This window comes from Gopherus flavomarginatus, chromosome 14, assembly GCF_025201925.1.
Source record: "Gopherus flavomarginatus isolate rGopFla2 chromosome 14, rGopFla2.mat.asm, whole genome shotgun sequence".
Lineage (NCBI taxonomy): Eukaryota > Metazoa > Chordata > Testudines > Testudinidae > Gopherus > Gopherus flavomarginatus.
In genome coordinates, this window is record NC_066630.1 from 25111911 (window position 1) to 25134396 (window position 22486).

At 40.8% G+C, this 22486-nt stretch overlaps 2 protein-coding genes and 1 long non-coding RNA gene across 5 annotated transcripts in view; 2 read left to right on the forward strand and 1 right to left on the reverse strand.

Annotated features, from left to right (window-relative positions):
- GPT2 (glutamic--pyruvic transaminase 2) overlaps positions 1–18583 on the forward strand; it is a 40278-nt gene extending 21695 nt beyond the window's left edge. The window contains exons 5-12 of the mRNA XM_050923081.1: positions 6798–6931; positions 8454–8697; positions 9398–9477; positions 10105–10241; positions 11064–11238; positions 12947–13102; positions 13907–14019; positions 17149–18583. Coding sequence (XP_050779038.1) covers positions 6798–6931; positions 8454–8697; positions 9398–9477; positions 10105–10241; positions 11064–11238; positions 12947–13102; positions 13907–14019; positions 17149–17239 — 1130 coding nt within the window. The 3' untranslated portion in view covers positions 17240–18583. The remainder of the gene's footprint in view (positions 1–6797; positions 6932–8453; positions 8698–9397; positions 9478–10104; positions 10242–11063; positions 11239–12946; positions 13103–13906; positions 14020–17148) is intronic.
- On the reverse strand, positions 13532–22337 carry LOC127034371 (uncharacterized). The gene is made up of 2 exons (XR_007769365.1): positions 22103–22337; positions 13532–13766 (listed from the first exon to the last, which is right to left on the reverse strand). It is a non-coding gene; the product is annotated as an uncharacterized LOC127034371 (long non-coding RNA).
- The window catches only part of LOC127034347 (borealin-2-like), a 189665-nt gene continuing 188525 nt past the window's right edge, over positions 21347–22486 (forward strand). For all 3 annotated transcript variants that reach the window (XR_007769357.1, XM_050923106.1, XM_050923105.1), the window contains exon 1: positions 21347–21560. Coding sequence is in view for 2 of the 3 variants with exons in the window: in XM_050923106.1 (XP_050779063.1) it covers positions 21425–21560 (136 nt within the window). In the remaining variant the exon portion in view is untranslated. The remainder of the gene's footprint in view (positions 21561–22486) is intronic.

Here is a 22486-nt window from a genome sequence, read left to right on the forward strand (position 1 = left end):
TTTCCTTAAGAGCTGTTAATAGTGTGGCACAATGCCTGTTGGAAAAAAGTTTGAGAGCCCTTGGTCTAAGGTATATAAATTGCACATACACCTGGTTGTAAAATGTATTCTACCATTGTCCTTATAGTCATTCTTGTGACAGCTGAAATCTACCATGTTTACAAGACAAAGTGCCCTAAAAGAACATGTTGAGGCTCCAAAACAGTTATCTTGAGCCTCGTGTCCCTCCCAAAGGCTCATGTGCATATATACAATATAGAAATAAATAAAAACAACTTGGGCTGTCGATTAATCACAGTTAACTCCCACGATTATCTCAAAAAAATTAATCGCACTGTTAAACGATAGAATACCAATTGAAATTTATTAAATAACTTTTGGATGTTTTTCTACATTTTTCAAGTATATTGATTTCTGTTACAACACAGAATACAAAGTGTATAGTGCTCACTTAATATTTTTTATTACAAATATTTGCACTGTAAAAATGATAAAAGAAATAGTATTTTTCAATTCACCTCATACAAGTACTATAGTGCAATCTGTCATGAAAGTGTAACTTACAAATGTAGAATTTTTTGTTTACATAACTTCACTCAAAAACAAAACAATGTAAAACTTTAGCCCCTACAAGTCCACTAAGTCCTACTTCAGCCAATCGCTGAGACAAACAAGTTTCTTTACATTTACAGGAGATACTGCTGCCTGCTTATTTACAATGTCACCTGAAAGTGAGAATAGTTGTTTGCATGGCACTTTTGTAGCCAGCGTTGCAAAGTATTTACATGCCAAATATGCTAAAGGTTCGTATGCCCTTTCATGGTTTGGCCAACATTCCAGAGGACATGCTTCCATGCTGATGATGCTCGTTTAAAAAAAAGAAAGTGTTAATTAAATTTGTGACTGAACTCCTTGGGGGAGAATTGTATGGAAGGTGGTAAGGTGATAGGGAATAGCCAGCATGGATTTGTAAAGAACAAATCGTGTCAAACTAATCTGATAGCATTCTTTGATAGGATAACGAGCCTTGTGGATAAGGGAGAAGTGGTGGATGTGATATACCTAGACTTTAGTAAGGCATTTGATACGGTCTCGCATGATATTCTTATAGATAAACTAGGAAAGTACAATTTAGATGGGGCTACTATAAGGTGGGTGCATAACTGGCTGGATAACCGTACTCAGAGAGTAGTTATTAATAGCTCCCAATCCTGCTGGAAAGGTATAACAAGTGGGGTTCCGCAGGGGTCTGTTTTGGGACTGGCTCTGTTCAATATCTTCATCAGCGATTTAGATGTTGGCATAGAAAGTACGCTTATTAAGTTTGCGGACGATACCAAACTGGGAGGGATTGAAACTGCTTTTGGAGGACAGGGTCAAAATTCAAAATGATCTGGATAAATTGGAGAAATGGTCTGAGGTAAACAGAATGAAGTTCACTAAAGATAAATGCAAAGTGCTCCACTTAGGAAGGAACAATCAGTTTCACACATACAGAATGGGAAGAGACTGTCTAGGAAGGAGTATGGCAGAAAGAAATCTAGGGGTCATAGTGGACCACAAGCTTAATATGAGTCAACAATGTGATCCTGTTGCAAAAAAAGCAAACGTGATTCTGGGATGCATTAACAGGTGTGTTGTAAACAAGACACGAGAAGTCATTCTTCCGTTTTACTCTGCGCTGGTTAGGCCTCAACTGGAGTATTGTGTCCAGTTCTAGGCACCGCATTTCAAGAAAGATGTGGAGAAATTGGAGAGGGTCCTGAGAAGAGCAACAAGAATGATTAAAGGTCTTGAGAACATGACCTATGAAGGAAGGCTGAAGGAATTGGGTTTGTTTAGTTTGGAAAAGAGAAGACTGAGAGGGGACATGATAGCAGTTTTCAGGTATCTAAAAGTGTGTCATCAGGAGGAGGGAGAAAACTTGTTCACCTTAGCCTCCAATGATAGAACAAGAAGCAATGGGCTTAAACTGCAGCAAGGGAGATTTAGGTTGGACATTAGGAAAAAGTTCCTAACTGTCAGGGTAGTTAAACTCTGGAATAGATTGCCTAGGGAAGTTGTGGAATCTCCATCTCTGGAGATATATAAGAGTAGGTTAGATAAATGTCTATCAGAGATGGTCTAGACAGTATTTGGTCCTGCCATGAAGGCAGGGGACTGGACTCGATGACCTCTCGAGGTCCCTTCCAGTCCTAGAGTCTGAGTCTATGAGTATGTCTCCTGTTCTGTTTTACCTGCATTCTGCCATACGTTTCATGTTATAGCAGTCTCAGATGATGACCCAGCACGTTGTTCATTTTAAGAACACTTTCACAGTAGATTTGACAAAATGCAAAGGTACCGATGTGGGATTTTTAAAAATAGCTACAGCACTTGACCCAAGGCTTAAGAATCTGAAGTGCCATCCAAAATCTCAGAGAGATGACATGTGGAGCATGGTTTCAGAAATCTGAAAAGAGCAAGACTCCAGTGCGGAAACTACAGAACCCAAATCACCAAAAAAGAAAATCAACCTTCTGCTGGTGGCATCTGACTCAGGTGATAAAAATGAACATGCATTGGTCTTCTCTGGTTTGGATTGTTGTCAAGAAGAACCCATCATCGGCATGGACGCATGTCCTCTGGAATGGTGGTTGAAGCATGAAGGGACATATCAATGTTTAGCACATCTGGCACGTAAATATCTTGCAATGCCAGCTACCACCATGCCATGCGAATGCCTATTCTTACTTTCAGGTGATACTGTAAACAAGAAGCAGAAAGCATTATCTCTTGCAAATTGTAACCGAACTTGTTTGTCTGAGCAACTAGCTGAAGTAGAACTGAGTGGATTGGTAGGCTCTAAAGTTTTACACTGCATTATTTTTGAATGCAGTTTTTTTTCTGTACATAATTCTACATTTGTACAGTTCAACTTTCATGGTAAAGAGATTGCACTACAGTACTGGTATTAGGTGAATTGAAAAATACTATTTCTTTTTTTTACAATGCAAATATTTGTAATAAAAAATGAAGTGAGCCCTGTACACTTTGTATTCTGTGTTTGTAATTTATATCAATATATTTGAAAATGTAGAAAACACCCAAAATATTTAAATAAATGGTATTCTATTATTGTTTAACAGTGTGATTAATTGCACAATTAATCACAATTAATTTTTTAATCGCTTGACAGCCCTAAAACCAACCTTTACCTACTCAGTGGGCCAGTTCATTTTTGGCCATCCAGCAGCTCAGCCCGCTGCTTGTATCTGGGAAGTCATTTTTGAGTTACTATTCTAAATATAGTGCTCTAGCCAGGGGGTGTTGCACAGAATCTGAAGAATCTGACAGACCTGAAAAGAGACTAAGGGTGTCATTTCAAAGTACATATTAGAATAACTGATCTGTCTCTTAATATTTGTGATTGCAGTGCCTCATTGCTATTGTAGTAGGTGCTATAAAATAATAAAATAGAATATAATTAGTGGTTTGGTTAGCAGTCAGGCACATTCAAAGAATGTCAAACTGTTCATCCAGTGTCAATTCAGCTTTCATTTTTGTCTTCTTGTTTACCTGTAGTTCATACTTTCATCTTTTTTTGTGTTGGTTTTTATGTGGTCTTCTGAACTCCTCTCCTAGTTCAATTTAGCAGATTTTTTTGCTTACTGTTTTTATGTTTTATGGAATTTGTTATAATCCCATTTACTAAACCAGGGACTCCCACCCTGGTCTGTTGAGCAGTTCCTGGTGGTTCATGGAGAAGAGTTTGGACACATGGTGCCGGCTCTCTTCACTTCCAGCTGCTACATTGCATTAAAAAATAAAAATACTTGAGTTCTTTCCTATTAGGGGTCTCTTGTGATCTCTGTTAAATAGTGAGCCATGCTATGAAAAATAATATGATTCTGTCCGTGGATTAAACTGAACTTTTTGTACAACATGCCTATGCCTAAACTACAAGCTGGGGAAATGTTTTGTTCTGTGGCTCATAGATGTTTAGTCATGGAGGTCAGTGGAAGTCACAGAATCCGTGATTTCTAGAGACCTCCGTGACTTCAGTCTGCCGTGGTCAGGAGCTGCAGGGTACCCCACTGCCCGTGGGAGCAGGGAGGCGGTGGCAGGGGCACCCCACAAATTCCCAGCTGCCACGAGTGGCGGGGGAACCCAGCAGCTCCCGGCCACCATGGGCTGCAGGGAAAGTCCCAAGTTCTGGGCCACTGTGGGCACCCAGAGCTGCAGGCGGTGGGGGTACCCCGCAGCTCCCGGCTGCTGCAGGCGGTGGGGGTACCCCACAGCTCCTGGCCACTGCAGGCAGCAGGAGGGACCCTGGGAGCTGCAAGCAGCAGGGGTATCCCACGGCTCCCAGCTGCTGTAGGTGGTGGGGCCCCCGCAGCTCCCAGTTGTGGGCAGTGAGGACTTTGGGGCTCCGACACCCAACCCATAGTGAGAGCCCCCAGAGCTCCCAGACTCTGCGTAGCTGCCCTGCTGCAGGCGGCGTGGAGACCTGCAGATCTCCATTAGGTCACAGATATTTTTAGTAAAAGTCACGGACAGGTCACAGTTTCCATGAATTTTTCTTTATTGCCTGTGACCTGCCCGTGACTTTTACCAAAAATATCCATGACAAAATCTTGGCCAAAATCACATCAGTGGTAGTACCAGGATTAGAATTTATTTGTCTCCTGATGTCAGTCCCATGTTAGGTCTATTAGCCTGTGCAACCTGAATGTGAAATTCTTTTTGTTTCACAGAGTATGGATGATCTTTGAAAAATTTATAGACTCTGTGTCGGAATCTTTTCCCAGAATAAGTGTATTTTCAAAGTACTTGCAGTTGGTCAGTGTAAGCAGTGTTCTGATTGCTTTCTTGCTTTCAGCAATCTTAATCTTCAGACAAAATGATCATTTAGAACATTAACATTTTAAAATTATATAAATGACTAAGCTTGCAAAACTTACACAAATGTCAATGGATAAACAGACATTCTGTATGTTCGTGACTGGAAGGTGATTCTATAGTATCATGTGCGTTGAAGAGCAACTGCCCATCTGATTAACTATAGCAATAAATATTTAAAAACCTGCAGCACAGATAGACAAAGTCTGATATTCATTTGTAGGTTTTCAGAATAGTGCGTCAGTCACCAATCTCACTTAGCTGATTAGCCCACGTAAATGCTTGTCTAAAATGAGGTTTTTTAATTTTTCTGACTGGGAGCTGCCCCTGCCATAGTGCTGAGGGTTCAATGTTTTCCTTTTTTGCTGCTTCTTCCTGTTATTTTTTGTAAACATGGCCCTTTCACACATACCTTTATGGTCTGAGGAACTGTGCTCAAATTACAGCTACAATAAAACTGGCTGCTTGAACAGGTTTGGCAGTCCAACATGGAAGTGGCCAAACTGTATTTCAAAATCAGCTTTCTCTGGGCCAACCATTCTAACTAACACTTTCCACAGTTGCCACCATTGAGGGGAAACTTTAGGGCAGCTGGTATTTTAACAGTTGTTGACTTACCCTGCTCAGAGCAGGTGTAAATGACATGGTAGTTAAAAATGTTGTTTGCAGTGTTGTGGGTAAAACCAGATAATCATTATACTCTTGAATGAACTCTCACAGAAAAATTATAAAAAAACAAACCCCAAACCACCATATTACTCCTGGGGGAAGCTTTTCACAAAATGATCATTCCATATGTGACCTTTCAGTCCTCATCCTCAAAGGAAACCTGCACCACGCCTTCAGGTGAGCCGAGTCCAATTACCCCACTCCATCCAGCAATCTGCTTAAAGCAAAGAAGGTCTTGCAGCTTCATGTCATTGTGCTAAATTAGCTGTGCACTTACCACTTCAGCCTCCATCAGCCCTGGGCCTTATACTTTGAATTCATCTTTCAGTCTGCTGCAGGTTTATTTTTTGCACATACTTAGCCGTGGTGTATTTAGGACCCAATAAACTGCCTTTATTTAAGAGAGTTACAGCTGTGATTACAAACTTCATCAGAAGCTTGTGTACCATAACCTTACACTGTACTTTTGGTTAACCTAGCTGCTTCCCCTGCAGATAACTGAAAAGCAATTTAGATGGGAAGGCAGAATGGTTCTGTGGTGTCTCATGGTAATCTGAAATTAAAAGTCTTTGAAGTTTCAGCATGTTTTTAAAAATATATATATTTTATTATTCCATTCACACAGGTTCCCTCTATTCCTTCCTCTTGTTGTTTGAACAGCAGGCCATTTTAAAAATTAAGTTGGTTGACCTTTTAGGTGACTTTCAATAAAATGGCTGGGCGATTGTCAGAGGGAAGAATTGGGTTTCTGTCCATATGGCAAGGCAAACGTTAGATAATTTCTATGGCAATCCAATATCTTCATATTTATTTTGTCTTTCAGAGATGCTTATTTCAGGTTTACAGCCATGACTGTGTTCCTCTTGCAGCACTGTGAATGTATCACCTCATTTTCTACTATAGAAAACTGCTGTACTGGGGAAATAATAAAGCTCTTGTACAGCCAAACTACCTCATATACTACTAACTTTGGGGAGGGATAGCTCAGTGGTTTGAGCACTGGTCTGCTAAACTCCGGGTTCTGAGTTCAATCCTTGAGGGTGCCATTTAGGGATTTGGGGCAAAAATCTGTTTGGGGATTGGTCCTGCTTTGAGCAGGGGGTTGGACTGGATGACCTCATGAGGTCCATTCCAACCCTGATATTCTATGATTCTTAACTTTGGAATGTTACGGCCCAAAGATGGGCATTTAAGGTTTGGAGATTGTGTACATTTGAATATCTGCTCATATTCTCCATTTCTCACAGGGTCTTACAGTGCCAGTCAAGGTGTAAATTGCATCCGTGAAGATGTTGCAGCGTACATTGAAAGACGAGATGGAGGAGTTCCTGCAGATCCAGATAATATATACCTTACCACAGGGGCTAGTGATGGAATTGCTGTAGGTGTTAAAAGTTTGTGTGTACATGTTTATGCACAGAATATATACAAACTGTGCGGTACATTAGACATATCCCTTAAGAAATATAGACTGTAGAGCGTGATTCTCATCTTCTTTGCACAATTGTATGTCTGATCTCTCACATACACCATGCCATTGATTCTGATGTGATTTACATTTAAGTCAATTATGTGTGAGCAAAAGACTGGAGTTCTGAAACAGGCCCATGGATACTTAAATCTTTATATGGCCGTCTAAAGCATTTTACGTGACTAAATATTGATTTAGGAGACTAGCATTAGCCATCTTGGCTAGAAGATTTTGCTGCACACGACTAAGGGCTTGGCTGTACTTGAAATGTGTTGCTGTAGTGCTTCAGTGAAAACACTACTCCTGCTGAAGGGAGGGGTTTCCCGTCAGTGTACATAACTCACCTCCATGAGAGACAGTAGCTAGTAGCTGTATACACTGGGTGCTAGGTTAGCTTAGCTGTGCCACTCAGGGGTATGGATTTTTCACACTCCTGAGCAATGTAGTTAAGCCAGTTTAATTTTCCATTGTAGACTAGGCCTAAAATGTGTAGACGCTAAAGCTTAGAAGAGGATGTTATTCACTGGAGAAACCAGAGCCCACAGACTGAGAATTCTTGGAGAGCTTTAAGGAAACCATGTGTTGCGTAGATTCAGTGGAACCCACACTAAGGGCCACCTTCAATAGCCAGCCTTCCTACATTAAGCAATTCACTTTAAAGTATTCCCAAAGTTTCCATGGCAGTTTTTGTTCTTTAGATGAAGACCATCTCTACTAGGTAACTAGTATATGTTGATCCTTTGCATGGTTGCTGAAGATAGATTTCTGTGGATTTGCTTTGCTGTAGTGCATATTTCTATTTTTTTAGCTAGTTTGCAAAACTTTTTTTAAATGACATTTTGTGGCACAGTTTGGTATTACAGTACTCTGATTTACAGCAGCTTCATTGATTCATCCAGCGTAATCCATTTCCCAGACTGTGCAATTTGGCAGTGTGACAGGAGTGTGAGCATTACATGTTTTTCCATAAAACTTTATCAGCTATAAATGCATATAACCATATTTGATTATACCGCTACTACCCTTGTTGCTTGTTTGAATTTTCCAGTGATAAGCCTTCAACTTCAGCTGGCAGTTACAGCAAGAGGGCAGCTGTTGGTTGTTTTTAAAGGAGTCTATGTGATGTGTTCGGCCATTGTTATATGCTACCTAATTTTTGTTATAAAACACCTTGCCTTCTCTATCTAACGGTTGGTGTGAAATGTTACTTGACTTAAAAGATAAATGTCCTTCAGTATTCAGAACTAGCAGTGTCACTGTCATGAAGGCTGGTGACTTTGTGCCTCTGTAACTGAAATTTGTCTAAGGCTTTGAGTCCCATAGAGCGGGAGAAAGTCACACAGCAAGTTGTTCCAGAATATACTGTGAATTGTGCTGTCATCTGTCATCTGGTTTGTTTTTTTTTCTTCTTTAAATTCCTACATTTTTCCAGACTGTTCTAAAGATCCTGGTCTCAGGAGGAGGGAAATCCCGAACTGGAGTGATGATCCCAATCCCACAATACCCCCTGTATTCAGCAGCCATATCTGAACTAGATGCCATCCAGGTGAACTATTACCTTGATGAAGAGAATTGCTGGGCACTAGATGTGAATGAACTTCGTCGTTCCTTGAATGAAGCCAAAGCATACTGTAATCCAAAGGTTCTGTGCATCATCAACCCAGGAAATCCCACTGGTTTGTACTGGTTTTCATTTAAGTGTTTCAAAATTTATTTTGTTCACCCCTTTTTTTTCTTTTTGCTATACATGCTTAGAACTGCTTGTGACTTATCATTGCACATGTATAGCTGGACTCTAATGATAAAATCAGAGATTCCTACCATATAACCAATTTGTCACCCTGAAACTTAGTTAAGCATGTTTTAATTTACTGAGATAATTTACCAGCTAAGCAATCAAGCCTGAGTGCAAGAACATATAAACCCAAGTTTAAGTATTTTGTGTGTGCATGCTGAAGAGTTTTGGGCTTACCCATGTAAGAGCATGTGTAAACTGCAATGAAGAACATATCCAAAGAAGATTAGTCTTATCCTCAGCTGACTTGTTGACAGGGGTCTAAAAATGAATGTCTCACAAATTCGCTGTCTCCTATAATTTAGACAATATATCTCAAGCAGTTGTGATTGGAGACTCCCCACCCACCATCCCAAACATATTGTATAGAGTATATATAGCGTATAAGTGATTGTAATGAGTTTTATGTCCCAGCTTCCATATCTTAAAAAAATGAAATAAATAAATAAATAAATAAGAGCTAAGAGGGACAACTTATTGAAGAGGTAGCAGGCTTCCTGGTTCTAGACTAAAAGACTGTATATATGTTCTCTACTAATTAACCTGAATTGCAACTTTTCTTCTCTCACTTTAAATTATAGGTCAGGTTCAAAGTAGAAAGTGCATTGAAGATGTTATACATTTTGCTTGGGAGGAGCAACTCTTTCTTCTGGCTGATGAGGTAGTAGAGCATTAAGACTACATACCTTTCTGTGGTGAACACACCTGCAGTGCAGGAGAAGCACTAGGTGCTCGGTTCTCTTCCTTTGTGCTCAACAAGTGTGATTGTTGATTTCTAACATTGAGCATGCTAAAAGTTGTGAACAAAAAAGCCAGCTTCTCAGTCCTGAAGAGTTAATTTGAAAAATGAGTGTGCTGGACTTGATTTAGGTGAAAAGGGTAGTGGCTCCAGTAAGGATGTAATTCTAGAAAGAAACTGGAACAACATCTTAGTTTTGACCGGCAAAAAATGGGGTGACATTAGCCATTGGTTTAGATAATTAAAGGGAAGGAAACTGGAGCTGGGGCGGGGTAGGGATTGGGAATTGAGTACACAGATGGAAAAACCATAAAAGTTCAGAAATAATATACAAAATCAAAGTTCAATACTCTTCTTGCAAGGGCTACTCAATTAAGTATAGCATAAGCTGTACATTTGTTATGCTTGAAGAAACTGTAACTTCTCTCTTGTAAATGCTTTCAAGCATTAGTACATCCCAAACTTTCTTCAGCAACTTACATTCTGTGTAATATGCCATCATTTATTCACATTTGGGCAGAGTACATAATGTTTCCTCTGATTGTGTAGGTTTATCAAGATAACATTTACTCAGAAGAATGTCAGTTTCATTCCTTCAAAAAGGTTCTGTATGAGATGGGACCAGAGTACTACAGCAATGTGGAGCTAGCATCCTTCCATTCCACCTCCAAGGGATACATGGGCGAGTATGTCCATCTTCATTTCTTTATTGTATAACCTCTTGCACAGTATTTAGTAGAATAGCTTCCTCTTACCTCTTGTCAAGCAGGATGATTTTTTCACATAGTGAGCTGAGTGTCATCTTGTATCTTCTGTTACTGTTACCTAACAACTAGTAAACAAGGAAAATGCTTGAGTTTATATATGGAACATTGTATAACTTATGGGGTAGCCCAGTGGTTTTGCAAACTTTTTATTTAATAGAGTAGTTTTTTAAAAAAAAGAGCACCTATCACAGACCTGCCTCCCATCCCAACACCCCAGTCCTACATTACTAGGTTCCTAAAATAGTTGTGAGTGCAGCCTTCCGGGGATGGCACAATGGACCTCTGGACTATTGACTAATTCAAGAGTCCCTGGATCAGCCTGATTTTATAGAGGGGTGGATGTGTGTGTGTTTCTTTTCTGGGGGATCAGGGGAGGGAAATGCCAACTTCCTGATCAAATGGATTCTGCTTCTGCTGTACACTTCTACTCTGAGGAATAAACATCCATGTTAATAGCTAGACTAAGCTCATATTGAAGCTGTATATGTTAATGTCTAAATGTCACACCCAATACTTTCTTTGATGGTAATTAGCTACCATTATACCTTACCCAATACGAAAGAAGATGCCTAAAAATGTAGGTTACATGTATCGGTGCTAAAAGCAAGATGCTCATGATTAATATAAAGTTCAGCTGGATGCTTTCTCTTTTTCCTCTCTTGGGGTTGTTTTCAGTAATTAAAATTCCAGATTATATTCATTTTTTCTCTGTCTCTCTCTTCCCCACCCCCACATTCTCAGGTGCGGTTACCGAGGGGGTTATATGGAGGTCATTAACTTGCATCCAGACATAAAAGGACAGCTTGTTAAACTTCTCTCTGTTCGCCTCTGTCCTCCAGTCTCTGGACAGGCAGCTATGGATATCGTAGTGAATCCTCCAGTACCTGGGGAAGAATCTTATGCACAGTTTATTAAGGTCAGCTCTAATATTGTTTGTTTATTTCTTAACCTTATCCCATATATCACCAGGGTGTGATGAAAATTATACAGAAAGATCCCATCTCAGCCTTCCTTATGGTAGAGCCCTGTAATAACACTGGCCAACAGGACTACGGAGTAATTTCAAATTCTCTTTGTACTAGTAGCTTCAGCATCTTGGTGGAGTCATAACACTTCCATCACATGTTTGTGGCTTTTCATTGAGTTCATTTGCTTTTAAATATAATTTCTTTCCCTCGTGGCTTCCATGGTAAATGAGGGCAGCTACTCAACAAAGCTGGCTCCTATGAAAAACTGCACAGGAAAAATGAAGCTACTAAATGAGGGTGACTTTGTAAGTGAAACTATATTGTACTCTTATATATTGAATGCTTACTTGAACAAAGAATAGTAGCTTCTCATTTGTACAGATGCTCTACCAAATTCAGCTCTAGTGTATAAATGGAGTTAAAAATGGATAAATGTGGCCCATTATTTTAAAAAGAAGAGTTTTCACATTCCATAGAAGATCAATCCTATTGTAGGCGATGTAGCAGAGATCTGTCAAACAGAACTGTCAAACAGAACTGCTTTTAGTTGTGTGTTTTGGTATGTGTGTGTCTTTCTTTTTAAAGACAGCTCTTTTTATCTCGTAACTAGAGCCTGTGAGATATTGTTAATTAGACATCACTGATTTGCGTTAGTATCACCAGCTCAGATTGATGGTGACCGAAAGTCGTCATCATCTGAAGAATGCTAGTCAGTGACCTTTTGAAAGGAATTTCTCAGTACTCTTCCAAATGGACAAGTGTTCCCCTCACAAAAGCACCAATTTGTAACCTTGTAGATAGTGTCGTCAGAAATGCTACAAACTGAATTAGTATGAAGACTGAACTGCTCTCTCATCCCTGGAAATTGGTCCTGCCAGGTCAATCTTGAGGCATATTGAAAATACAATTTGAGAAGGCTGACCTGCTGTACCTATTCTGTGGATAAATAGAGAACTCCAGGAATGTTGTTCCAGAACCATTGTTCCAGAACCTTTCACAAATGCTAAATTCAGAAACGTACTTCCTTAAAAAGGATACCATCTCCCCTCTACACACAGCCTGTGGACTAGGGCTCCCACTTGAATTCTGGGTCTTTCAAGGGTAGTGTCTGCAGAGGTGACTTGGCATCTGCTTTGCTACGCATGCAGAACTCCCTCTTGGCCACAGAACCCCAGAAGCTCCGTTCCAGGAGTTTGGGACAGTTTGATTGTATAGCACATATCTGCCGAAAAGGCACTGAAATTACAATGATTGTATTCAGTAGGGAAAAAAATTGCAAGTCACAAAACTTGCCCAGACCAGAACAATGTTAAACCTTTGGGTTTGCATCCAGGGTTGCACCAGAGTTATAGGAAATGTATACTTTTTGTCATCTTCCAGCAGCAGGTATTTAAGATGGAAGACATTAGACTTGACTAGTGTGTGACCGCTGAATTATGATTGACGTCACTTTTGGTCCATTGCAATTTGTCTTGGGTGTTTGTTATTGCTAATCTTTTATATATTTTACTTACCTCTTACCTAGTAAGGAGTGAGTTTAAGGAAACATTTTGTTTTACCAACTGCAAAACTATTGAACCAACCTACAATTCATCATCTAAGGAGCAATTCAACTCTTTTTTTCTATTCTCCCTCCCCTCCTTTTCTTTTAAACAGGAAAAGGAGTCTGTTTTGAACAATCTTGCCCAAAAAGCCAAGCTAACAGAAGACATGTTTAATAAAGTGCCAGGAATTCACTGCAATCCACTTCAAGGAGCTATGTATGCCTTCCCAAGGATATTTATCCCTTCCAAAGCCATTGAGACAGCAAAGGTCAGTTAGCCATTGTCCGTCTAACCTTGCCACATTGTTACTGGTTGTTATCCACGAGGGAATTTTAAGCCCCGGAGTAGAACAAGTGCTTTCCAGCTACAAAGACTGGCTATTGCTAGGAGATTATATCACAAATAAACAAGTGGGCAGGCAGGCCTTTCATTTTCTAATTCTTTTTGATTGGGGCTCAGTTATATCTGTGTTACTGAGACCAAAAGTGGGGTCCTTTGTGAACTTTCTGAGCTGAAATAATGCCTCTGAATCACGTATATAGCCTGGGCGTGTTGATTTGACTAACTTAAAATGTAAGAACTTCCTCTGAATTATTATTCAGGTGATTTACTACTCAGCAGATGTTTTGGAAAAATCCAATGGGAATGTCTAATTATTTGTGCTCTAGGCAATATTGTAAGGATAGGCATGTAGGAGTTAATTCATCAAATATTTTTAATACCTTTAATCTGTTAGACACTTCAGTGAAATTAGATTTAGAACACCAAAGAACTCCATTGCTAGAAGTTTCTAGGTCTCAGTCAATCAAAGAGGGGAGTAGTTACATAAAGACAGCGTGAGTGGCTAATTCTGTTCTGTTGAGCTGGACTGATTGAGAGCCTGCAGTGTGGAGTGGATCCATTTCACCACCAACGGGAGTTACTGTCCATCCCTGTAGTGAAGAAAATGAAAGTGCAAGAGAAATGTTTGAAAAGAAAAATGACCATAAACCTGTATTTTGTGCATTATGGTTTCATGTTATGATCTGGAGATGAAAAATTACTCATAAAATTCAGTCTCTTTTTTTCTCAGGCTCATGAAATGGCCCCTGATTTATTCTACTGTATGAAACTTTTGGAAGAAACTGGAATATGTGTTGTACCTGGCAGTGGATTTGGCCAAAGAGAAGGAAGTTACCACTTCAGGTGCAGTATCTGTTTAATAGCAAATTACAGTGTATTGTAAGAATCCAGTTGTTACAATCTTTCTTTACTAAATAAATAAAACTGTTAAGGTTCTTACAGCATGTCCTGTATGAAAAACAGACTTGGACTAATTCACATTGTTTGTGATACCAGCCTTTTTTTTCCCTTGGGCCATACTCTGTATAGCTAATAATTATATCTAGAGCAGTAGGACTAGTTTTTGCTGTGTCATTCGGCTTCATACAGTATTTCCCCAATTTGCTGACATCAGTTCCAAATATACAGAACAGATCACAGTGAAGTATCTAAGTGAACACTCAAGGGATCAGAAGATACTGGTTCTTAGAAGAAGTGATCTTTAATTCTGCTGAAACTGTGGTCTACTTTTAAAATGATTATTTTACGGTATGGCTCTATACTGAAAAGTGATTGTGAAAATTGCACCACCTCACTCAACAGTTGCAGTTCCTGTGTACCTTGAGTAATGTTTGCTCACTTTACTAAATAAGATGTGGGGGTTTTTTTAGCTCTTTTTGGGCCTGACTGCCGCCCTTACTTGCACTAAGCAGTACTTTACTCTGCAAGAACTGTCTCCCACCTCCTGTTTGGTGGAATCTGTCTCAAAACATGCTACACCTCTGGGTGACCTGCCTTTAACTAAGGGCATGGCTACACTTGCAGATGTAGAGCGCTGTGAGTTAAACCAGCCCTCGGAGCGCACAATAGGGAAAGCGCTGCAGTGTGTTCACACTGTCTGATTCAAGAACACTGGCACAGACACATTAGCTGCTCTTGCAATGCCACAAAGAGCAGAGTATTGTGGTAGCTATCCCAGCATGCAGATGGCTGCAATGTGCTTTTCAAATGGGGTGGTGGTGGAGTGTGACAGGAAGTGTGTTGTGTGTATGTGGCGGGAGAGACAGTGGGTTTTTGGGGGGCTGAGAGCATGTCAGCATGTCAGACAACAGCAGACTCCCCCTTCTTCTCTCCCCCCCCCCCCACTCAACAGCAGCATTCCACATTAATGGCTTTCTTTGTCCCGGAGCAGCTAAGCAGCCGGCTGGCAGAAATTGAACTTTGAAAGGGCATATCTGTATTCCTACAGCCGAGTTCAAAACAATGACAAGAGTGGTCACTTGACTTAAGGGGATTATGGGACATTTCCAGAGGCTGATCAAAGCACAGTAATGGAACACCTCGTTCACACAGACGCTGGGGCGTTTCAGCCGAGGCGTGGCAAGCGTTATGCTTCTCATGGAGGTGGATTACCAGGAGTGCTCCAGCTACAGAGTCCAGGCGCTCCAAGTGCCTTGCCAGTGTGGAAGGGTCATGAGTTAGGGTACCTGGGGCTGCTTTAATGCACTCTAACTTGCAAGTGTAGCCAAGCCTAAAAGGCTTTACAAATATAGTTTCCAAAATATAGCCACACATACATTTCACTAAGATTTTGAGCACCAGCGTGACACAGGCTTTCAGTAGAAATCTTACATGACACTCTTTGGCAAACTAGAATGTAAATACCAGACCTAGGGGATCCCTGTAATCCTTATGCACTCCTGTGCCCTGTATTTGACATCAAGAGATCTTTGGGTCATGGCAACCCTATTGTTTTCATGCACTTCCACAGGTATAATGAAGGGCAAAATTTGGCCCTGCAACTGGAATTCAGTGAACAGTTTTGTTGGAGCCAGACAAGTCAAAATACAAGCCAGCTCATTTTCCCCGTTATATTGATTGTGCAATGCTAACAAAGGTCTGGATTCTACAACACTTGCATTCAGCAGCACCATATTCCCGAAGTAGTCCCCAAAAGATAACTATACTTATCTCCTTAGCTGATCATTGTGTATTGTGTGACTTACAATAGAAGTCTATTTGCATACGGAGTCAAATGCTAATGAAAAGATTGTTGGGACTTCAGAAGGCAAATTAACAGGAAGAGGTAAACAGTGGGGGATGAGGGGACCCTGTTTTAGAGGTGAAGAACAAAGGACTGGGCTAGTATATATAGGGGTGCAGAAAGATATGCTGGGGGAGACAAGTTGCCAGCAGGCTTGATTTCATGAATGGAGAGCTATGCTGGTTGAAAAACACTGTGAGAAGGAGGTGGGGTAAGCAGTACCTTATTAGACAGGAGGACAGCTTATTAGTTGAGTTTAAGCTTTAGAATTTGTGTTATGATTTACTTTATATGTAACTTTGTTTCTAATATTTTTGTTTTACTTTCCTATGAATCTCTGTGTTAAATACATTAACTTGCATTCTCTATAAACAAATCGAAGTGTTGTTAGTTAAGCGGAGCTGTGATCTGAGATGTAACTAGTAAGCTGTGATGTACTGTTTCTGTGGCAACAGAGGATCTGTTCATTCTATGCGTGTTCAGCAGATAAGGGGCGGGACACTATGCAGGGACGTTCTGTGGAGTCAGGGGTTAGATAGAGTTTGGCTATTCCTAGCCTGGATGAGGGACAGAACCCAGGTGGACTGAGCGGGGAGTACTTGCATTGCCTATGGCTCAGACAGTCAGCCCTGGGAGGTACAGACAAAGTTTCCTCATTCTAAGGGCAGGTGTCAGGGGTGCCTCACAAACCTGGCAAGTGACACAGTTGTACCTGTGTAACTGAGAGCACAATTTGTTGTGTAGAATTTTTTTACTGGTGAAAGTACAAGAGCTGGAAGGAATGAACTCCACTTGCAGATAGCTAAGTTTGCAGGGCTGGCTGTTAGAAAAAACACATTTTACATGTAAACTGAACAAGCTTGATACAGAAACATTAAAATAATAAACATAGTAGCCCACAGTAGACTGTCTATTACAGGGGGCACTTAATGAGGTTTTGCTCTATTTAAAAAACCAAGATGACAAGCCCTGGAATTTTAGTACACAGGTCAGTCAAAACCAGGTGCTCTATGTACAGTAACTGTAGCTATAACATAAATTCAGAAAATAAGGGAATCTTTTAAAAAGCAGATTGCAGGAAGTTAAAAGTTCTACTTTCTCTGCGCTGTTTGGGAAATATATCTCTGGGGGCGTTGGGTGGGGTGTCTTTCAGGTTTCCATTTCTTTAATGTTTATTACAATGTATCTTATCAAATGTTTTGCAATACAATGTTTCTTCTCTTTTCCAGAATGACCATTCTCCCTCCAGTAGAGAAGCTGAAGATTGTGCTGGAGAAAATGAAAGACTTCCACATACAGTTTCTTGAAGAATATGCATGAAAGAGATGCAGACTCTTCCTCTCCCCGCCCTCCAAGCAAATGCAGAAAATGAACAATATGTGCTGAGAATGGGCTGTTCATCTTGTTAACTGCATTTACAATAGATAGAGCCCATATGTGGGCAAAAGTTACACTTCTTCCTGAACAATTAAACCTAATGTCTGGTGTGGGAGATACTGCTATAGAGGTGGGTGGGAGGAGGAACATGAAGAGGGAAGGTGAAGAGAGAGTCTAGCAGACTATTTTGTGCCTTGACTGGAAGTTATATTCTTGACTTACACTTCTGGCCAGTTGGTTGTGGAGGAAAGTCACTTATGAAAACTATTGATGATATTGCCTTCTACAAAGCAGAAGTCCAACATATTTGCTCAGAAACATCCATTTCCTGTTTGAGATTTTACCCCAAAAAATCCTAAAATCTACATTCTAGGTGTGGTTGGGTTGTTATTGTTTTTGAGTATAAAGTGTTACCCACATCTGATCAAACCGGCAGTTGTTAGAATATTCATAAAAATCTTTGGTAGATCATTTTGTGTGACTAAGTTCTATTGCATCTGAACTTTACATTATTTCTAAATAAAATCTGAGTGGACCACAGGCAGTTCTGAGGGCGGAGATAGTGCATATGATATACTGTGTTTTGAGTCTTAGTTTAAGAAATTGAAATTCAATGAATTATGACCATAAACTAGTTTATCCACACACAGCTCAAGATGGAGTAGACAAGTATGAGTACAATAGCATTGAGCTTTTCATATCATAACCACTTTGTTAAAAAAATAAAAAAGCTGAGGAGTCTCTTGTTCACACATGCCATTTGTGTATATTGACTATTACAAGCAACCAACTTCAAAGCAAATGTGAACACTGTTAAGCCTTAATAATAAGGTCCAACACAAAAACTGTTAAAACTGCAGCACCTCTTGATCCTCTGAGAATGATTCTTTGGAACTCGATGATTAGGAGATTAATTATGGGAGAAAGAGTCCTTTGCTTTTTGGTTACTGGTTGAATCTAGCCCAACTCTGTAAAGACTGAAAGATGCTTCTGACAGACAAATGTTTGTATGTAGCTTAAAGGAAATTAATTGGTGATTTCAGTCTTGTTCCTAGTCAAAGTGTCTGGGTCACACAAGCTACTATGTATGGCATCCTCAGCAGGGAGGGTAAAGACTGAATGGACATGGAGGGTTGGGCACTCTGAACTCAAGAGTGTTCTTTCAGAGCAGGATGAGATATGGTGGCACAACATTATGTACATGCTTGTACCACCTGTGTCATTCTTATTTTGTGAAGGAACAAAAAAAAAAAAAAATGTTAGTTTGGCATCTTTTGCCAGTACAAACACAGAGGTACTAAGTAACTTCATCAAGTTTTGTCTAAGTAGTTTGTGCAGATCACTGTTTAGAGACAGCATCTCATTTATTCACATCATTAATTTAGATCTTATTCTTTAGGAGTAAATTAGAAATCTTGTTTACTAACATCATTTTGTTAGTAATACCTGGCTCAGCATGTGGTGCTAATAAAGAAGTTAAAATCTTGGGAGTTGAATCAAGTACAGGGACAAGTGAATTAACACATTGGATAAAAGGATGCATCAGTCTAGTGTGTTAAGGATAAAGATGATTATTGGCCATATCTCTTACAATAGCATCAGCTGGCCTATGGAATAGTACTGGAACAGACTGCACTTAGAAACGATGAAAATATCAGAAGCATGCCCTATATGGAATGAATCAGTGGCATCCTTTCAACTCCTAGTGGACAGATATCCAAAATGTAACTTCAATTGAAAATGGTACACTGCGGAGCAGTGTTACAGAGGCATGGAGACTGAACTAAACTTTTAACTTTGGAGACATGGGTCTCATCACATCAGTTGTATCTCTGGGAAGGCTGGGAAAGCTTGTGTTGCTGCTACTCATGGATCAAAAGAAAGCTTCATTTGCTAGCTCTCTGGCATCTTTCATAAGCACTAATATAACACTATACAGAAATGTAAAAGTAAAAACATGTAATAAGAGGTCAAAACATTCATATTTAAAGAAAAAATAAAAATTATCCAAGAAATTAATTTTTTCTTGCTGTTGAAATTAGCCCCGAAGTCAAATCTAGTGTGGGGCTCACTGCTTGGAAGTGGCTGCCATAACCAACATGTCTGAAAATTCTACAATCTAATAATGGAAGTTAGTATATTTTTTTACACTTTTGTAACAGCAGCTTTTTTCCTGGGGTAGTGTTTGTAGTCTAACAAACCAATAGATTTTATATTTACCTTGTGTTTACACCTGATATTCCTGAAAACAATCCAAGGTTTACAACATACTAGAGACATTCTATATGGGTGTTGAAAGCTGCTTTTTTCCCCCCGTCAGAGCAGCAGTCCTTATAGGTAACTTTTAAATCAAGGATAGGATAGTGACCTAATTTTAGTTTTCTAAACATTCTATGATGGTGCCTTTTATGTTTCTGACATTGTAAGGGAGAACATATGTTTTTTTCTGATGCATCTCCTAGAGAAGGGTGGGGGGTTTCTACTGTTCATCCACAATATTAGTATGTACTGTGGCAAGCTACAGTATACAGGTACATTTTTGTGGGACAAAACTGAAAATCTAAGAAACAAAGGCTTACATTTTCATTGTCTTCAATGTTTAATAGACAGTCTCTACTTTTTAATGCATGTTTCTAGGTTTTGTTTACCTATAGGTGCTTCTTAATACTGTATTTAGATTAACTTAGATGTATCCAAGACTTCAGAACAATAAAATAGATGTCAGAGATGTGGTAGTATTTAATCTACTGGGTCATTTGACACCAAATGTCCAGTTTGTATGGTGAAATATTTATTAACTCCATGGTCTCTCACTATAATAAATCATTTCATCAACATCATGTATGGTTGATTTCATACTTCCTCAGATACATCATTCAGTGCACTTGTCATAAACTTCAGTTAGCAGAGTTCCCTCTTTCTCATGCACATAGAGCAGAATTGCACTCCTGTAGATGGTGTTAATTAAGAATTAATTCAAAATTGAAGGGAGCTGATGTCAGAAAATGGTACTGAAGTCAATTGGCAGCATGCAAAATTAGGCCCATTGATAGAAAAATCTATACAATAATAAATTAAAAAAAAACCTTAAATACGTTTTTGAAATACAAGACCTAGACTGCATTGTACTACATATGCAAGTGAGAGCAGTAAGTCATCTCCAGAGCTGTTCTTGGAGCCAGAGAAGAAAAACAGGCTAGATCCTTGCAAGTCAGTAGAGGAGTCTTTCTTAAGCAAAAAGCCAGCCCTTTTTCCCCTAAATACCTACATGTAAGCCAGCAAGCTATAAAATCCTTGCCTATCATCCTCTATAGAAGTTCTTCAGGGAAATGTGGCAACGGCTTTTGGAGCAGGAATTATGCTTATCATCTGTTTGTAGTGGGGTTAGCATAATACCATCCTGCTCCTAATGAATGATTTACTGAATAAGCAATGTAAACCACATCAATTAAAGAGATAGGGCATCCTAGTACCACTTACAAATTAACTATATGTAGTTAAGTGTTAATGCTGTAAAAGACAGAAAAAGTTCTCTGCCTTGATCATGCAGTATAAATAATAGACCCTGTGCATGAGAAGGAAATCCATCTGGGCCCTTTATATGGATTCCTTTCTAAATCCCTGCTCCAAAGAGCTTAGAATCAAGCTGTTAATAACATGGTATACTCCAGCCTGCTAAAATAAAACAATTACTTATCTTCCTTTATTATTATTCTTTGCTGAGTAAAGAGGAAGCTGCCTTTATTTCTGCGTTTTGAAGTCTACGTTTGTAAGCTGATATTAAGTCAAAGAGAGTAGGAGGAAAAAGTCTAGCAAAAGAACTAGGTAAACAAATGTATTAATGGGACCATTGCCTGTACCCCAAACTCATAATATTAAATGATCAAGTGTCCAGTCACACACTCTTCTTTACATTATTACAGATTAAAAAATAAAGGTGAGAATTTATCCCTCCTAGCCCTGGGGAGGTGGGTTGATTCCCAGGGTGACCCCTGCTGACCCCTCCTTTAGGCCCAGGCAGGGGACGAGCGCAGTGTGGAGCCCTGTGGTCCCTGCGTGGGTGTGTCCCGCGGCTATAAGCCTTGCGGGGCGGGCGGGCGCGCAGGGGCGGCTCTCACTCCTGCAGCCATGCCGCCGAAGAAGTACCTTCCCGCGGGCAAGAAGCGCAGCGCCGACTCCGGTGTGGAGACAGAGCGGGGCGCGCTGACCCAGGAGCAGAAGGACCAGCGGATCAGCCTCTTCCTCAGGGGCTTCAACCAGCAGGGTGAGGCGCCGGCCCGGCCCCGCCCCGCGGCTCGGGGCTGAGCAGCGAACGGGCAGCTTGGGGGGCTGTCCCCCCCCCAGCGAGGCAATGGGGGGGGCGAGGCTGGCCAGCTGCGGGGGGGGGCAATGGCCGCTGGGCCTTCTCCGTCCCAGGCCCGCGCATCTCCCGGTGCCCTGGGGGGGCTCAGCCGGGGGCGGTCGGCCGGCAGGTGAGTCTCCGTGCGGAGGGGGCTCCCCCCCGAGGGGCTCCGGGGCGGCTGCTCTCCCGCCACCGACGGTCTGGCCCAGGGTCTGGGACTAAAGCAGCTCACCAGGTTATTCGGCTTCCTGGGTATTTGGTCAAATCTGGTGTTCCCCGCCCCCCCCCGCCGCAGGGCCAAACCGGAGCAAGTGGCCTCCCCTCAGCAGAGTTACTCGCGGGGGCGCCAGGATGGCCCGCTCCGCATAGCGAGGTGGGCGCTGTGAGGCACAATCACGGTTACTGAGGCTGATGCCAGTTGATTGGTAGCGTGAAGGAGGAAGAGGGATATTTATCACACGTACCAAGTGCATCCTTGCCCTTGGGCTGGGATGCTCCCTGTGGTGTTAGCACAGAGTGGCCCACTTCCTGTCCTCAACTGAAAAGGGAGCTGCTGTAGCTGGAAAAAAAACAGCACAACTTCCAGTGAGAAAATACTTCTTAAATGTTTGGCTGGGTTTTCTTTACAATCCCTTCCTAGATGTAGTTCATTAAGGGTGGTGCCTTAGAAGGGGAAATGGAGAAACACTTGAAAGAGAGACTAAGTGACAAATGGAAATGAACAAATGTGGCACTAGTAGATAAAGTCTGGTTGTAGATAATGGGGTTAGCATCTTCACAGAATTCATGGGTCAGTTCATGTTCTTAGGAATGTGGAAACTTTCCATCTGCACTTTCAACTTAAGCAT